Consider the following 18,332-nt stretch of genomic DNA (forward strand, 5'->3'; position numbering starts at 1 on the left):
AACTGATGTAGGTCACCACAGCACCCAAAATAAGTCTTAAAGAAACCCCTGATAATTTGTCTTTTCCAACTACAATCAGTTTTTCAAAACATTTCTGAGTTGCAAAGTCAAACTCATTTAGAAGCTGAACTCGGGTCTCCACTTGAATTAGCCGTCTGTCTCTTCACAACTTTGATGCCATCTATTTTTAGAAGGTGAAGGGTCACATTTGATGATCCGTAAAATATCCATAATCACATATTTTAAATCTCCCATGACCACTTCAATCCTTACCTTATGAGAGACTGATAGCATATTCATAGTCACACAGGCCTATAGGTGCACTTACTCACAGGCCCGTGTGCGTTATTAAAAAAAACTGTCATGAATATCTTATAGGCTGCTAATGCTGTGTGATACGTTAGGATCTGAACACATTAAAGTTTTAAAAGCACATTTGACTGGCAAAGAAAGACGGATTAGGAGAAGGGCAACGGAGAGAGGGTGATGAGAGACAAAGAACAAAAGGAAGTGACTTAGAAATAGAACAGTGGTAGTTTATATTTGTACGTTTTAGAGTTTATTTCGGTAAGTGCGTGAGATTTTCTGTTATCTGATTTCCTGCATGGGCTGACAGGTCAGACAAGTCAGAACAAAGAAAAAGAAGCAAATAAAGGGACAATTGAAAGAAATGTAAGCTCTTGGAAGACATCATAAGTAATAGAAAACTCTGCAGTAGAATGTGGTGCTCTAAATGAGCTATAGATCAGCGATATGTGTTTTCAATAATTCAGCTTTTCTAATCTTTAGGGTTGTGTGGCTGAAGGGTTTTGAGTTTGACCCTCTTCTCTCTCTCATAATATTGCTGATGTGCAAGTTTTAAGTACGAGTAGTTTTAGTTAGTCCCTCTCCCTCTGTCCTTTACTGCTGACCTGTGAGTTTGGTCCCGTCCCTGCAGAGGTCCGCCTCCCACCTGAAGCAGCCTGTGTGTGTGTCCACGCGGGCTCGGTGCTGCGTCAGCGTTGGTGTTTCACATATGAGAGGTCGTGACCCCGCAGCCTGGAGTACACTTGTCTTCATCTGACTGATTACATATTAACACCCTGGACACACACACACACACACAGTCATTGTGGTCAGATGGTCCTTTGACCCATGGTTGAGAGCGAGTTGTTCTCCCAGTGGACGCTGGGACCTCACCCAGTTCATTAATACAATTTATCAGAGCCGAACAACTTCTTATCTTTTTCATTCTCGTTTTCAGCCTCTTTTCCTTGATAATAACCAATGGACGGTACCAAGTGTTAAAATCTGTATTTTGATGATGCTGAGATTAAGGATGTTAGCTTTTGGTTAATTCTGCCTTGAATACGTGGACAAACATTAACCTGGTGATACTCAACTTACAGTCTGTGGGATGAACCTTCTAATTCACAATAAAAATAAAGTGATTTACACTCAAAATTGTTTTTGTACTTTTAGCATACTTAAGGTGCTAGAGTGCATAAAACAGCATCAAAATAAGCTTTTTTTAGCAAAAACAGTGCCAGTGGAGGATCCCCCGCACCCCCTAACAGAGGTCCTGTCACTGTTCCTAATGTCTTAAAACTCTATAAACGTCCTACAATTTGAGAAATGTCCTAAAATCCGAGAAACATCCTAAAATCCGAGAAACTTCCTAAAATCCGAGAAACATCCTAAAATCTGAGAAATGTCTTAAAATCCTAGAAATGTCCTAAAATTTAAGAAACGTCCTAAAATTCTAGAAATGTCATTAAATCCCAGAAATCTCTTAAAATCCTACATATTGGAGAAATTGATGGATGGATAAAGGATAAAAGGCCAAGATTTGGGGACGTGAGTGGTGGAGAAGTAGAACAAGGAACAATGAGATCAGAGATGTAACTGGGGGCCAGTTTGTGCAGTGCCCTCTACGTAATCTACAGGATATTTTAGTTTATTCTGATTTTTTACAGCTCAAAATTGATGAATAATACCATGTCTTTTCTGGTCTTTGTCTGTCTTCAGGTAAGCGGCTCCAGGAGTGGGTGTGTGTGATTCTGTGCCTCTTCCTTTTCATCATCAACTTCTCCTTCCTCCTCCTGCACTTCTCCACCGTTCACATCTACAAGATCATCGTTGGCATTGGTGAGCTGGGAGTCAGAAAGACTGCATTTTTAATTTCTGAGCTAATATAAAGCTTCCCTCAGAAAAGAAATCCCTTTAAAACAATCTATCAAAGTATCCAAGAGATTGCTATAAATATAGATCTTTCTCCTTTTCTTTCTTTTTTTTGTAATAAATAAATGTTTGAAATAATTTCTCTAAAACCAGTGCAGTCCCAAATCATTGTTCCAGTCCATATGAGGTTTTTGTAGCACTTTTATAAAATTCTGTTTTGGTGTTTGCTTGCGGATCTGATAACAACATATGTTATCCCTTTTTTCCTGTGGCTCTCTGTGTTTATGTGCCAGTCCTAGGAATCGTGACGGCAGACTTTGCATCGGGGATGGTGCACTGGGGGGCGGACACTTGGGGATCTGTGGACATCCCTGTTATTGGCAAGGTGAGCACACATACGTATAGTATAGACACACAGCCCGACTGCCGAGGCTGCGTTAAACAGCTTGTAGTCATTTGCCATCAGTTTACTACTATACAAAGTAAAGTCTACTTTTCCTCACTCTTCCCTTTATTTATGATTCTGCCTGAACTGGGACATTGATACCAGCCTGACAAATGAGGTACACAATTTTTGGGCCAGTGTAGCGATTGCTATTGTGTTGGTGGTACAATCAGTCTGAATTGTTAGTTTTTTGGAATTTTAAATATGTTGTTAAACAGTTCGTTCAGTTGCCATTTGTTTTTTTGCAATAAGAGCTTTTTAAGGGACATTTCTACCCCAGATAAAAATACATATTTCTTCCTATAACCTCAATCAATGTAGATTATTTCGGCGTAAACTGCTGAGTGGGGGAGATATCAGCTGTAGAAATATCTGCCTTCTCTCAAATATAATGGAACTAGTTAACACTTGGAACTACACAGCTGGAACTATTTTCTCTCTACAAACTACAAAAGGAAGTGTGCATGTAGTTATGGAGGAGATTATGGAGTATTAGATGCATGCTTCCTTCTGTATGGTGATACAGTTGTTGAGTGTAGCTAGGTAGAAAGAAAATAGTTCCGACTAAGCTTGGGCAGTATATAATATTTCATAACTTTATATGTTTAGTACAGTAACACGCCTATTTTTCTTAATGAACAGAAATACAACTGTAAACCTTTTGAATTCAACTTTCTCTTGGTCACGAAAGATTGATGAGGCTAATTGTCTCGTTAAGTCATCATGAAACACACTTAATTCAAACTCAGCAGAAACAAAATAAATCTCAACCAAACCGTCTTGGTTACTTTCGGTAAATAAACAGCTCCAGTTTGGTCAAAATAAATCCTTAATCTACCAGGTTTTTGAAAACACGCCGTTATTTCCCATGGTCTCCCTTTGCCGACTGTTTGCAGTCCTGTAACTTCTCCCTCCACCACTAGGTGCCTTTGTGTCTTTCAGTGTCTTTCTGCCTGTTCCACCAGTAGAGGTCGGAGACTGAGCTCTGGTGGTGCGTGCTGTGCACTACATACAACGAGTTTAATAGCCTTCAGGATTTCTAAATACCCAGTTATACGTAACACTGTGATACCACCCAAGCCTAGTTCCTACATGAAACTGCTCACAACAAGGTCTGTGGATTATCTTGAGTAAGCGGGTCATGAAAAGAAAAGTTGCTCTTGAGTTTTTCAAATGTATTTTTTAACACTTTGAGCACCACAAGCCGAACACCAAGCCATTGAGCACCAAGCCGTCTAGTTCCACTGTGATGGAGAGAAAGCAGACATCTCTATGGCTGATATCACCAACACTCGGCATCTCACACCAAAACAATCTCAATTAAACAATAGCACTGCTGGTTAAGCGGAAAAATATGGATTTTTTTTTTATTTGGGGGTAAACTGTCCCTTCAAATTTAGATTTGTCAGGAAACTTAATCATACATGTAGATGAAAGTGGTGGCCTTCACACTAAAAAAGATTTTTTTTTCTTTGAAGTGGTGGAGCGCTTACTCTGCCTCAGCATCAAATCTTATTTCAAACTTTATTTTCACCGCTGGTTTTCTTTGCTGTGTGTTTAAGTCACTTGCTTGAGGATATTATTTGGGTTTTTTTTTTTACTTTTTAAACAAACTGACAGCAAAATAATTCTTTGCTTTAGGAGGTTTTGTCAAAATAAAAGTTTGTTGTCAACTTACAAGCTTTTATTTAAAGAATTTTTGAGAATGCAATAAACATTTCTGTGACCCAGTGAGTTATGGACTACAGCGAAGAAACTGTCTCAGTGTCCCCTCTCCCCTGAGACAGCGTTACTATGGCAGCATGGTGGTTACACCTTAATCCCCTGAGCCTCAGGACTGCCATAGTGACCTGGAAACAAAATGTCAGTGTCTCACAGAGGGATCTCCCCACAGACTGTAATGTCCATAGTCCCCAATACACACATGACTCACACACCCACACATGGACACACACTGTGTATGGCCTCACCTTGTACAGCATTCAGTGCCAGAAGACATGCGTGCACATGTGTGTGTAGGCGTGTATCATGATGGATGCACATACACTTAATGCTCACATTAAAACAAGTCACCTACATTAATGCACACACACAAATTAACCCCATTTCCCACAGCCAATTAGAGTAAAGGTTATCCTCATTTCAGCCAATTAAAATCAGTGTGATCAGGTGCGGCTTGCAGATTGGTTTATGTGAACTTTGTATTGATTGATGGGATGTGCGTTCAGTGGCTATTTGTATTTCATCTTATATTTCTTGTATTTATGAAATATTCATTGATAGTTAATTAGTGGAAATATTCAAGCTCATGTGTGTTTTGAGGCTTGAAGCATCCTAATTATAATGATAGTTATCATTTATGCCGAACCCACGTTATCAGTGTATGATTAATGTTTTAATATATTTCACCATGTAATCAAAATTGATGTGATTTGAGTCTCCTGAAAGGGAAAAAAAAATGCCGGTTATGACATTTAAATATTTCCATATGTACTAAATGATCATAAAAGTATTAAAAGCCTTTCATGATATGTTAATATTTGTTTACTGTATCAGGGTCCCCTCGGAGCTTGAATCCTTTGAAACGTGGATCAGCATCAGTTTTCTTGTGCTGCATTTAGACATTTTATCAAGCTATTTAGCCCTTTAAAACCAGAGCAAATCGTTTTGATTTCTTTCAAAAACATGGAGAAAAAAAGGAAATGCTATATTTAAAAAAAAGCTATGTTACAAATTGCAAGAAATTATTAAAAAGTGAGAAGAAAATGACCTGAAAATTAGTTTTAAAAGGGGGATTATTAAAAAATAGATATATAAAAAAACTAGAGAAAATTACAACAAAACTTATTTAGAATTGTTTTACTTACATATTTAAAAATATCTTACAAATATATATTATTTTTCATTTTCAACACTTTTTGGTGTCATTCTCTTGGTTGTTTTTGGGTTGTTTTTTTTTTTTTGTTTTTTTTTTTAAACTTTTTTTCTCTTTTTGTGCTTTTTTTTTTTTCCAGGTCTTTTGCTTACTTTTTTTTTTTGTAAAGTTTTACTAAATTGTTGGTAATTTGGGGGCAATTTTTGTTAAATATCTCATTGACTTGAAGTCTCAAAAGACATTAAGACCATAATTTAAGATGAATGAATTTAACTGGTAGTAAAACATAAGTAAAGTCTTTAAAAAGCTAAGATGGGGGAAGCAGGATTTTAAGTTTTTTTTTTTATCCTAATGTTGCATTGTCAAAACTCAAAAATAATTTGTAACTTATTTTATTTATTTTGTTATATTATCATAGTTAAATTAAAATATATATATATTTTAAAAATTCAAATTTCCAATTCCCTTATGTATTAACATCACCAAAAAAGTCATGGTTTATGTTACAATAAATATTTGGGCAAAATTTTCCTTAATCCTTAGTAATTGATGTCAGACTCAAATCTGATTTTTCCTCAAATCTGCATATATCACATTTGCATAATAAAAACAACCATACATTTTATTTATTTTTTTTCAGTTTCTGTCTCTTTCCCTTTCACTGTCAACATGTGAAGGTATTTAAAGGTGGAGACTATTTCAAAAGACATCAATTCAATTTAAAAGCAGCTTGTAAATCACTTTTAACAGTTTGATAAAGAATAGCATTCATGCCTCTGAAATGTTAATATTTAATAATCTATCATGAGTTAACATATTTTAAAACAAGAGGCTTTGTGTGACTCCAGATAGCAAATTATTGACAATCTGATTAGATTATCGCTGTTTTCAGTTTTGTTCTGATTAAGCTTTTATTTAATATTTTCTACAAGGCTGTTGCTGCTGCTGTTGAGCTCTAAACCTAATGTATTGTGATTCTTTTGTTGCCGCATTGGGTTATCTAGATATCAACACATTTCTTGCATGTGCATTGTTCCCTCAGTAGACTCTAAACAATGCTTTTTCAATCTCTGTGTTACTGTTTGCTGAAGGTACTCTGTGGTTTGATGTTTATTTACGGTGCAGCAGTTATTGGGGTTCGGGGTAGTTACTGGGACCAAAGGCACGGCGGCAGTCAGAGATTTGCATGGTGTGTCGGACACCGTAGGAGACTTCTAATAAAGACTTTAACTGGAAGAGAAAAATAGACCTTTGCGGAGAACAGAGGGATGGCAATAGGCGAGTGAAAATATAGTGTGTTAGTGTGTGTGTGTGTGTGTGTGTGTGTGTGTGTGTGTGTTGAGACTGAGAATAAAGCAGGCCTGTGCTCCCAGTTAAGGTTGGTTTGAATATCAAAGACGCAGAACACCTGAGGCTAATAGTGGTTGCCGTTATAAATGTAGACAAAACATTTGAAGCCAGTGTTGCTCTTTGTTACTTGTTTGTTCTGTCATTTCCCTTTTTTTATTATTGTTTGTGTATGTATGTACTGTGTGTGTACATGTATATGTTCTTGTTTTGTTCCCTGTTTCTTGTTGTTTGTTAAGACCTCTGAGATTGTACTATAGACACCGTGTAGAACCCTTAATGTTGACTCGACACCTGTCGACTCAACACATATGGACTCCTGCTCTTAACCATAAGGGGATACCGGCCAGTCAAGCTGTCATTGTTATAATAAATAATATTTCCAGCAGGGAAAGCCACAAGAGCAGTAAGCGTTGCTCTGGAAACTGCATTTTCTGTCTGTTGAAGTCATTGGCCCAGTATGGCCGGTATATCTTGAATATCTGAGGAAAACTTTTGCCTCAAAGGTAACAGAGGAGACATTTTGTATGAGTATTTTTAATTTGCACATTAAAAAAAGGTCTTGATAGAACAAAACGTGAAAAATCAAGCCAAAATATTGTAAAACTCACCCTTAAAAACACATGTTGTGTTGCGTCTTTTGCGGTTTTTATTGGCACAAGCTTAGTGATCATCAATTGAAAATCAAAATCTTTCAAATCTCAAACTTTCAGACCATATATTACCAGTTTGAGATAAATAGACAGCTATAAGGTTCACTGTAGAGTCTGTGATTAACACTGGACTTTGAGCTCCGTCAGAGGAAACCCTGCTGAGTTCAGACTGTTAAGTTGCAGCAGCTAAATTCACAAATAACCGAGCCTCTTACCTACTCATCAAACAGCAATCAAACCAAGTTTTCGAGACAGTCCAGATCTGAGTGGAGTCCTGCGGAGATCAACAGATGTGAAATCCGGCTTGTTTTGCCACTACTGCAACTAACAAACTCGCAAATCCTTTCAACAGCTCCACCATCCACAGTCAGACACACACACACACAACAAAATACTGCTCAACGCTTTCGCTAATGGCTTACACTGCTCTGTTTTGAGAGTTTTTCAGGTTAGCGAAACATCTTGTAACCAATTACCAATCCATCAGCACGCCGAGGTCCTACAGCCCAGCACTAACATTTAAGCCTCGTCTCATCAACAAAGACAAAACATACATTTCATCATTGTTCTTAGTAACAAAGATTTATTTGTAGTTCTTCAAGGTCTCGTCTTAGTCATTGACAAAAGCTCATCGACACACTCAATAATAAAAAATGTGCTGCAGTGTCAGAGGTGTGGGCTACATACCTAAACTTGTCTGGTCAGATTCCAGACAGATGACACCCTGCTCTCTACTCTCTCACAGTAACTGCTGACAAAAATCTGTTAAAAAACAAAAAACAGGACTCATCAAAAGCCCACAAATTTCATTGTGAAGCAGCAAAGAAGTACTGGGATGCCACAGAGCTGCTGGTGCTCAATACATTTTATCATTTTCACACGTACTTATTCACTTTTTAAAAAAAATAAAAATTCTGAAATTTTCTTAAACTTAAATAGCAATTTAATATACAGAATGATTACTTATTCCTGAAAAAGTCCGATTCAATGAAAATTTGAGACAACTGACATTAGGGCTGCTATCAACAATTATTTCCATTCCCGATTAATATGCCAATGTGCATTTAATCTATGAAAAAATAAAGAAAATATCTCAACTTCCCAGATGTGTACAAATGTTGTGTTTTGTTCAATGAGGCCATCTCCAAAACCCCAAAGATACTTACTATACAATATGACAAATAATTGAAAAATAAAAAATAACATAAATGCACCAAATCCTCTCATGTCAGAAGCTGGAACCAGCAAATGTTTGATTTTGCTTGAGAAAAACCCAAAGCAATCAATTAGTCAATTAATTAATTAGTCAATCAGCAGGGGAAAAAAAGTATTTCACTATATATCTGATAATTTGCTAATGTATCAAATTAATTGCAGATATTTAATTTTGTTGATCTACTAATTAACTTATTGACTAATTGTTTCATATTTAGTTGAAATTCAATTTACAATATAACAAATAATAATTACAAAATGAAATATGACAAAAAGCAGGAAATCATCTCATGTGAGAAGCTTCAACCAGGGAATGTTTGATTTTGCTATAAAAAATAACCAAAGTGATCAGTCAATTGATTAGTTGATCAACAGAAGAAAAAAAAAATGGTATAAATTTGTATTTATTTCTGTTGATCAACTAATCAATTAATCAACTAATTATTTCATTCTTTTTTAGTTGACATTGTTCCTCTAAAACTACAGGATTTCGGGATGGATTTCTTTTTTTGTAGGTACTCTGGTGGGTAAAATCCCCAGGCTAAATGATAATTCACCTATTATTATTATTATTATAATTATTAGAATCATTAGTGAGTACATTGTGAAAACATACAGTCACAATACTCTCAAAATACCTTCCCTCCCCACATCTACATCCCTTAATTGCAAGGTGATGTTGCTCTACCTCAGAGTGACTGAACGTAAAACTCTCCCATACTGCACACTGCTAATGCTCCTCATTAGGAATTGTATAACAATGATTTGCTTTGATTTGAATCCATAAAAGCCTTTTTGCTCCCCAGTGCCAAAACTGCAACACTATCTTAAAAAGTGCACAACATTCTCCCAGTAGTGTTTACAACTATTCCTTAGCGAAGCTTCGGGCCGTGCTGTTTTTTTGTCGTCGTCATGTCGTTGAGCTTTAATTGACTCAACAAGGATTTAGCAGTCCTCTAATGACACCACTTTGAGGACAAAGTCACGCTCATTAGTTCCCAATGATGCTCGATTCACATTGAAATTTGCCAGATGTGCTTACAGTTTGGGGATTTTTTTTTTTTTAAAGATTCTTACTCTCCAACTATTTCTCCTCTGCAATCTTTTAAAAGCATCAATACTTTTCTCCTTACGTCAATTTCCCCCCCTTTTTGTGCTACCTTTCTAACAAGCACGTCTCTTTTAATGCTACTCTCGGATAAAGCTGATTACAGTGTCGAAGTTAACTGAATGGCTTGTCCATTCCCTCTTAAAGGCCAGAAAAAAAGAGATGGCACAGATGAAAATATGTAGTCAGAAAGAGAAACCAATAAAAAGTGAGATGAAAATACAGTATAAAGGTCGGAAGGACAAAAAAAAGGGAAGGGGGTGGAAGGGCGTGTCCGTTCAACCAGTGGGACAGCGCTGGTTGCTGGGGCGATGGGCGATGTGAGCTTGTGATTAACGGACGTCGTGCGAGGCGGCCCGTTAAACGGTGTGGGATTAGAGGACACGCGGCGACTGGTGGCCTGCCGTTAACTGGGAGCGCTGATGCCGCCCTGCTCGGCACGACCTCCACGGCTTAGCCGGGCTTTCATCTGGCTGAGGGCTGCGGCGAGAGGAGGGGGGTGATGGGAGAGGAGAGGTGGGGCAGAGGAGGGGGGACAGCGGAGATGGGTACATAATTGTGAAGATATCAACAGATAGTTACTGTGTCTGCAGCAGAACCTACCAACGACGCGCGCTGATAGGCGCGTGTGATTGGTCCGAACAGCTAACGCGACAATAATGAGTTTCCATGCTGATGCTTCCACTGCTCCACACATGCACAGATGCACACTGTGGAAATACAGATGCAAACCTACCTTTTTTTTGCTTTTTCCACAGAGGGAAAAAAAATACCTTTAACCTGTGTTTGTTGTGTGTGTGTGTGTGTGTGTGTGTGTGTGTGTGTGTGTGTGTGTCTTTTTGTCCTCTTTTGTGCTTCTGAGATTCAGATTCAGTCTTTCATTTGAGACCCCCATGCTCTCACAGACAGGTGTCTGCCTCTGCACAGTGCAGGTGGGGTTTGTGAGTGTGTCTGTGTGTCTGTGTGTGTGTGTGTTTGAAGCTCACATTTTGGAGTTTGTGTGTGGCGTCCATGGGTCATTTATGTGTATGAGTGTTTTTGCACGAGCCGACTGCTGTTCTGTGGTTTATTAGGATGCTGGATATGAGCTTTGGGGTTGTGCGGGCTGCTGGGCACCGCTGAGTCGTGGTGTGTGTGTGTTTTGGGGTGTGTGTGAGCATTTGATCTGCATTTGCGTAAAGACTGTAAACAACGCTTTCCAGTGTCTGTTTTGTGTTCCTATTTAAAGTGAATGTAAATGAAGTACATAAATCTCCTGTTTTTCTGTCTATTGTTGTTTATCACATCAGTTTCATTTCGAGAGAAGTGTGTGTGTGTGTGTGTGTGTGTGTGTGTGTGTGTGTGTGTGTGTGTGTGTGTGTGTGTGTGTGTGTGTGTGTTTAATCGAGAGGACGAAAGCCAGAAACTAGGGAGAATTTTCTCTTTGCTGTTTATTTAAATGTTCGGGTTTGGCCTCCCTGTTTCATTTGCAATGTTGATTTTAGTAGAATCTCGTAAAGATATACCGAATACATCCTGTATATAAAGTACAAGAAGCAGGATTTTCTGATGACCAATGATTTCAAAATAAAACTGTCATGACTGTTGCACAATTGATTAGCGGTTTCAGTAATGAACAGCTCTGTGTTTTGAGCTTTAGATTTTCGACTCTTGCACCTAGAGAAACAATTTCAGTGTCAATCACAGCCTTTTTGTTAATGCAGGACTAACATTTCAGTGCTGTGTACGGATGTCAGTTTTGATACCCATTAAGTGGTAATGGTTAGGTTTGAAGAAAAAAACACAAAATGACACAAAATATTAGAGCCTCTCCTTTATGTCTGAAGGAGAGGCTCCAGTGACTCAGTGAGCTTTTGCAACAACTTTTAAAGCACTTTCCATTTAGAGGTGATGAAATGATATTGAAATGTAAATGTATTGACTTTTATGTTTTTTTTCTGTTGGCTTTGCTGACAGACAGCCAGCTCACCACTTTAACATGTGGAAACTAGGACTGGGCGATATGGCCTGAAAATAAATTGTGGACAGGGGTTTGTTCAAGATCTGACGCCGCAAAACCGAACCGATTCAGAATAACTGACGAGACTGCCTTTTTTGGGAGCCTACTCTTCATTGTCATTATCACTTGCTGTGAATTTGTCGTGTGTGTATCTCTGGATGGTAAGCACGGGGGGAGAGCACAGCCCACTATGAACTACGGAAGCCCGAAGAGTGCAGTGGAGGAAGTTAAAGAGAAAATTGTCCTACACCAAAAGTTTGCATTAATCAATTAAATCGATTTATAGCCCAGTCCTAGCAGAAACACAGTGACACAGTGCCCACCCCTACAGCCTCTACTGATTAGCTAACATGAGCCTCTGTCGCGCTGCACTGCTCATCACCTGGCTCTGTTGGTAGCTAATAGCTAGTGGCGCCGCTCTTGGTAATGCTGTCTCGTTGATGGGACAACATTTTTGCCATTGCAGGGACATTATGGCCACCCTTCGGTCTCCTGCAAGGTCGCCGTGGTGAGTAAGCGGCTGGAGACTGCAGGGTTAGACAGTGAGCACCATGTTTGCACATGTGCAGTAACTGAAGAGTAGCATGCGTAGCAAAAATGTTGGTGAAAGCATAAAGCATAAAGCATTAGGCCATCCACACCAAGAATGATAACTATACAAAGATGGTTTTTAAAATCGTTCCAACTCAAGTGGATTGCAGAGTCCAACTATAACGACAACAATAGTGGTTAAATCACCAACATTTTGATTAGTAATTGTAATTTAATTGCCTATTTTTTCTCAGTAACTGATTACAGTTATATCTATTTTGTAATTTAATTGCTATAAGTAGTTACATGTTACAAGTTGCTTTCATTCTCTGTTGGTGGTTCACCAAAATTGATTATCCACTGACACCTTTAGAGCTGTCCATTCCAATCCATTCTGGCTCAAATTAAGCTCACAGTTGGTCGATTTAAATCCATCACATAATGCTGCTGCCTTAAAAGTTGGAATAATTTACAGAAATTATTATTATAATTATTTGTTATATAAATAATTATTCTCTCTCTCTCTTTCTGCAGGCATTTATTCGTCCATTCAGGGAGCACCACATCGATCCAACCGCCATCACTCGTCACGACTTCATTGAAACCAATGGCGACAACTGTATGATCCCCATCCTCCCACTGGCTCACATGGCCTACAAGTTCCTCACATACACACCAGGTAGCACACACTTGGGCGCACACACAGAACTTGAATTCCTCCTCTGGTGATGAGGAAGTGCAGCAACAGTGAAGCATGCATGCTGTGTTTTTTGTGTCCTTGTTTGTTTCCTGCGTGAAACATTTACACATTCACTTTGTTATCACCTGTGAGTGAGGATCTCGGGAATGTAACACCTGCAGAGGTTTGAGTTATCTCGAGATCTCACCTCTGCACAGATGTCTCAGCAAAGCGGTGGGAATCACAAGTGTAGCATGTGGATGCAATCCCTCACCAGCCTCCCACCTGTGAACACTGTTAAAGCATAAGGCCGTCCACACCAAGAATTATAACTATGAAAAGATGGTTTCAAAAATTGTTCCAACTCAAGTGGATGGCGGAGTCCAACTATAACGACAATAAAAGTGTTGAACGATATCGTTTCGATCACTCTTTGAGTGATATCATGAACAATAGAAATACTAACAGCCAATTAGAATCTGTCTTATTTAGATGTCACATCTAACAGATCCTTATATAGATCCATAGATCTAATTTGGACCACAAAATGTATGTTTTTATGTGGAAAAAGATGTATGAAGCTGTGGACTCCACTATTAGTGGACTGTTTTGTTTTCTTTTGGTATTCCCATGAATTTAGTCATCAGTAAGTCTCCCTGACCATATAGATAGATAGATAGATAGAACAATATTAATAGAATATAAAAGGAATACGCTTAAAAAACTAAAAACTAAGAGACTATACATATATACATATATACATATATACAAGTGTAAAGTGCAGAGTGACTGCAGTTGCAGAGGTACAGTAAGCAAAATTTGACCGGAATATAAGACTAGGAAGATGAAAGAAAAAGTCCTTTGTGTTGATTAAAAAACATCACCTTGATATGATGATTTATAGGCTACATTACAAATTTTAAATTCAGATCCAAATCCTCTAAATTTAAAGTTTTCAGTGAGTGCCATCAGAACATTTCAGTGACGTTTTCTACAAAATAAAGTTCAGGAATGCTCACAATATGGGCTTCTTAATGGCAGCTTATCTGTTTCATTAAGGATTTAGGAACAACCTTTAACATGGTATAATCACTCAGTCACAACTATTAAAGGCCATATGATGTATTACTGGGCTGCAGATGCAAACGATAATTTCAACGAAAACAATCAAGCCAAATGGTCTCTGGCACTGATGGGGTCTCTGTATTGGGTTTTGTCTTGACTGATGTCCTCTTTTACCATCCAGAATGTCAGCAAACTGATATTGAAGAAAGTATGAATGAATCTCGTCTTCCAAAGACGACAGCTCTTGTAATAGAGTGTTTGATTCACCCAATTTCTGTCATCTTTGAAGAATTCGTGAACCCATGTCCTTTTAGTTTTCTGTTTGTTTCTCCTCAACCTCCTCAGGACATACAGCGGTAGCCGCTCATTGACATAGATTTTTATGGAGTGCATGGTGCATGCTCTGCACCGCTGTTTACAGAACGTTATCGTTCATAAGTGTTGATGCTCACATCATTATGGTTGTGGTTATAGTGTTTGGTGTGGATGGCCTTGATATCTATGATGTGACTTTAAAGAAGGCCAACTTTACAGACCTGACAAAGTGTAGCAGTGACTTAGCGTTGCTGGATGCCAAAGGGAGCAAACAGACTCAGCTGGCTGAAGTGTGTCCACTGGTCGTGGGGAAGCATGGGGCAGTTTTGCAGGTAATCATGTGAGCTGACCTTATGAGCGCAGGGCAGGAGGGGAGGGACAGGAGGAGGAAGATCAGCAGGAGAAATAGAGCAACCTGTTATTGAGGAGGGGACGTCTCCACCTGTCTTGTCTGCACTTCAACTTGAGCCGAAAGGTCACCGATGGGTACCGAGGAGGGGAGCGGACATCAGTCAGCTGCGTTTTTATGGGGTTGAGCTACTCACAAGAGTCTTTGACAGTCTTTGTCTGCTGTTGTGAATACAGTCAACCAATCAGCTGATTATTTGCCCAAAGATGGATAATCTACTATCTTAACTCTTTAACCAACTGATAGCACAGAACGCTGGACGGAAATGGTGATCACAAATAATTACATCGTTGAAAAAAAAAATCCTGTGAGATTTACTTGGCCAGAATTTTCTCTGTACGTGTCATAATTTCAATTATAACTAAAACAAGATTACCTTTTTTTTCTTTTTCTTTTTTTTTATTTAACATGTTTTTCGTCACTTAAGATTTGCCCACCTCAAAGCTGTAGATGGTGAAATTTATAAAAAGAAAAACAGTTTTTTGTCATATTTGATTAAACTGGCAATACTACATGAGACTTAATTTGCTTGACTTCTGTCAAATACCTGAAGGCAATGAGCAACTTAAGAACAAATGATCCAGAAATAAGCAAGGAATTTGTAAAAAGTACATGAAAAACAACAGGACAGTAAAAACAAAAACAACAAAAACAGGGAAATTACCTTTCTAAAAGATGGTTACAAATTATAATAATTCTGTAAAAATAATTCCAAACATATAATTATGATATTTATAAATACAGTTCTCCAGACATTTTTTCATAGCTTATTTAGAAAATAATCAAAACTAATTCTATTGAAAGTAATTTTCTAAATTGCCTTTTCCATGTGTTTTTGAGAGAAATCAAAGCAGTTTGCTCATGTTTCAAAGGTTGAAATACTTGTAAAAAGCATTTGAAAGCAGCACAAGAAAATGATCACTAAAATGAGGTGGGAGAAAAAAGTGAACAGACTGATATTGGTATTGGTTATCGGCCAAATGAGTTGTTGTATTTAGACATATTGGTTATCTGCAAAAAATCTAATATCATACATCCTTAGTAGAGATCTCTTGTTTGGTATTTAGGAAAAATATGGATCAAAATTGAACAAATCTGCAAGAAATTCTTATACATCCAAAAAGGGGGAACTTGCAAAGGTCAGCTGCTTGTCCGCAGCAGGGAGCAGCGTACGGGGGTGTGTGAGGGAGAGAAGATTAGAGCGGTAGTGAGGTTCACTTGTAGGTGACATCCACACCTGTCATGTCACACACCGCGGGGAGTCAGGAGGTCACGAGACGGAGACGAGCAGAGGCGCGGTGACATCTACACCTGTCATGTCTGCACCTTAAGAGGTCACCGCTAAGAGTTTGAGACAGAGGGTGAGAGTGTACGGAGAAGAGAGGGAGCCAGAGAGAGGGGGGGGGGGGGGGCAGAGGGTCATGTAGCGGTTAGGTGACATCTAAACCTGTCATGTCAAGCTCCTCACTGTGTCAAGCGGTCACCAGACAAAGACGAAGACAGAGGTAGATGGGAAAAGCTGAAAGCCGTGAGGTGACATCTCCAGCTGTCATGTCTGCACTTGAACGGGGGTCAAGAGATCGCTGTTTTAACCAAAGAGAGGGAGGACGAGGGTTGGAGGGAGACGGGGAGAGGACAGCTGTAAGTCATACCGACAGAAAGACTCAAGTGAATAACAAGAGTTAGAGCTGTGATGGACAGGCTGTAGACTTCCATTTGGTTTTAGACAGAAGACAAAAAACATGGACGGAAACCTTCCACCGAGTAAAAAGTGTCGCTGGCTCAGTTTCGTCTGACTCTGAATTCTGCTCAAACAACAAAAACAGCGGCTGCGTTTCAGACTGTATGAGTCCTGACATGTTTGTCACCTGTCAGCTCACATCAACACTGACGCTATGAACTTAAACCACTTCCCTGAAACCATCTCCTCTTCAGGCACGCTTTCTACAGCTCCCGGCGTAAATCTGCTTTTAGGAGAAGCTAATGAAATACTTATGCCTGCTGACAAAATGCTTTTAGTTCACATTTTTGCAACGTTTGAAAAGAAATAGAAGATTTACTTGACAGATGTCAATATTTGGCTCCCTTTCAGTATAGCTGGGCACACTCTGAGCTCATTTACTGTACATGAGAAGTAAAATAAGAAATCACTATTAAAATACTCTACAATAAGGTCCTGCATTATTTAACCCTTTCGAGCCTGGATCCACATCACTTTTTGTACTGCATTCAAATGCCTCTCACATTTAAACAAACTGGAGTACGTTTTTTTTTTGTTTTATTTTTTTTTTTCAAAAAAAGTGCAGGACAAAGGAAATGATCGACTTGAAAGCTATAATTATAATTATTTTAATTCTATATTACAAACTTTGTTACAGAATTATTATATTTTGAAGTACTTTTCTCAGGTTAATTGCTTTTTTTAACCTTGCTTCTTTCTTTCTCTCTTTCTTTCTTTCTTTCTTTCTTTCTTTCTTTCTTTACTCATTTTCGGAAGATTTTATTGTCTTTTTTTTTCTATTTTCTTGCAAATTTCGGTGCCATTTCTTGTTGCATAAGTTGCCAATCATCTTCACATGTTACTGAAAGAAATCAAGCCAGTTTGCTTGGGTTTAAAGGGTTAATATATCACTGGTTTATTATTACTGATGCATATTTTGATGTGTAAGCAGCATTTTATTATTTTACTATACAAATAGCTCAGATTTGCATTTTGGTAAATGGACTTGGTTATATTCCGCCACCGTAAATAATGTTTGGGCTACACATCAGCAAAATAAAAACATTTCATCCCGTTTCAGGGTTACAGTTTATTCTGGTGTGTAAATTTTCCACTGTGCATCTGTTCGACCGGACATCGCTCACCAAGCTGGTTGATGTGTTGACTCTGACTCTGGCTCCTGCTGCCATCATGAAAACAATACAAACATTTTGCAGCAAGGTGTCCAGGTTTTCCCACACATCAATTTATTTGTGGAAGGCCGCCATAACTAAATCATCTACCGCCACAAATACATTTTTGGAGCTGGACCGTCAGCCTCTCAGTGTGAAAAGTCCTGACCGTTTCCTGTTTCAAAAGAAAATACACCACATTAAAGAAAGATGCACTCCAAATGCTGTTTGGGTGCAACTTTCTCACAGAGCCAGTAAACTGCTGTCCCCTTTTCCCTAACCTCCGTCTGAACTCCAACTTCAGCTGCACCTCCATCTGAATATCGCATAAAAACACGGCACATATTCTGTCCCGTCCCAGGGCGCCTCTGTAGGAATGATGTGTAGTTCCTTTAGAGAATGAGAGTGGGACTGCACAAGTTGTTTAAATATTAAAAGGTGAGGGGGGTGATGATTCATAGTCCCATTTGAACATCAGTAAGACTTTTACTTGTTCAATAAAGAACAGAGAGAATGTAGAGACAGATTTCCTTGTGTGAGGCACTCAGGCACGGACGGCTGAAGTGTCTCACCCCTGAATAACTGCTTTAAACTTTTTTTTTTTTTTTTTTGCTGTCCCCAGTGCTGAGGTTAAAAAAA

At 38.6% G+C, this 18,332-nt stretch overlaps 1 protein-coding gene across 1 annotated transcript in view; it reads left to right on the plus strand.

Annotated features, from left to right (window-relative positions):
• Positions 1-18,332, plus strand: part of si:ch211-212o1.2 (uncharacterized protein LOC492735 homolog) — a 49,786-nt gene that overhangs the window by 21,486 nt on the left and 9,968 nt on the right. Inside the window, exons 2-4 of the mRNA XM_042495989.1 lie at positions 2,008-2,127; positions 2,454-2,545; positions 12,868-13,012. Of these exons, the coding sequence (XP_042351923.1) occupies positions 2,008-2,127; positions 2,454-2,545; positions 12,868-13,012 (357 nt within the window). The remainder of the gene's footprint in view (positions 1-2,007; positions 2,128-2,453; positions 2,546-12,867; positions 13,013-18,332) is intronic.

This window comes from Plectropomus leopardus, chromosome 11, assembly GCF_008729295.1.
Source record: "Plectropomus leopardus isolate mb chromosome 11, YSFRI_Pleo_2.0, whole genome shotgun sequence".
NCBI lineage: Eukaryota > Metazoa > Chordata > Actinopteri > Perciformes > Serranidae > Plectropomus > Plectropomus leopardus.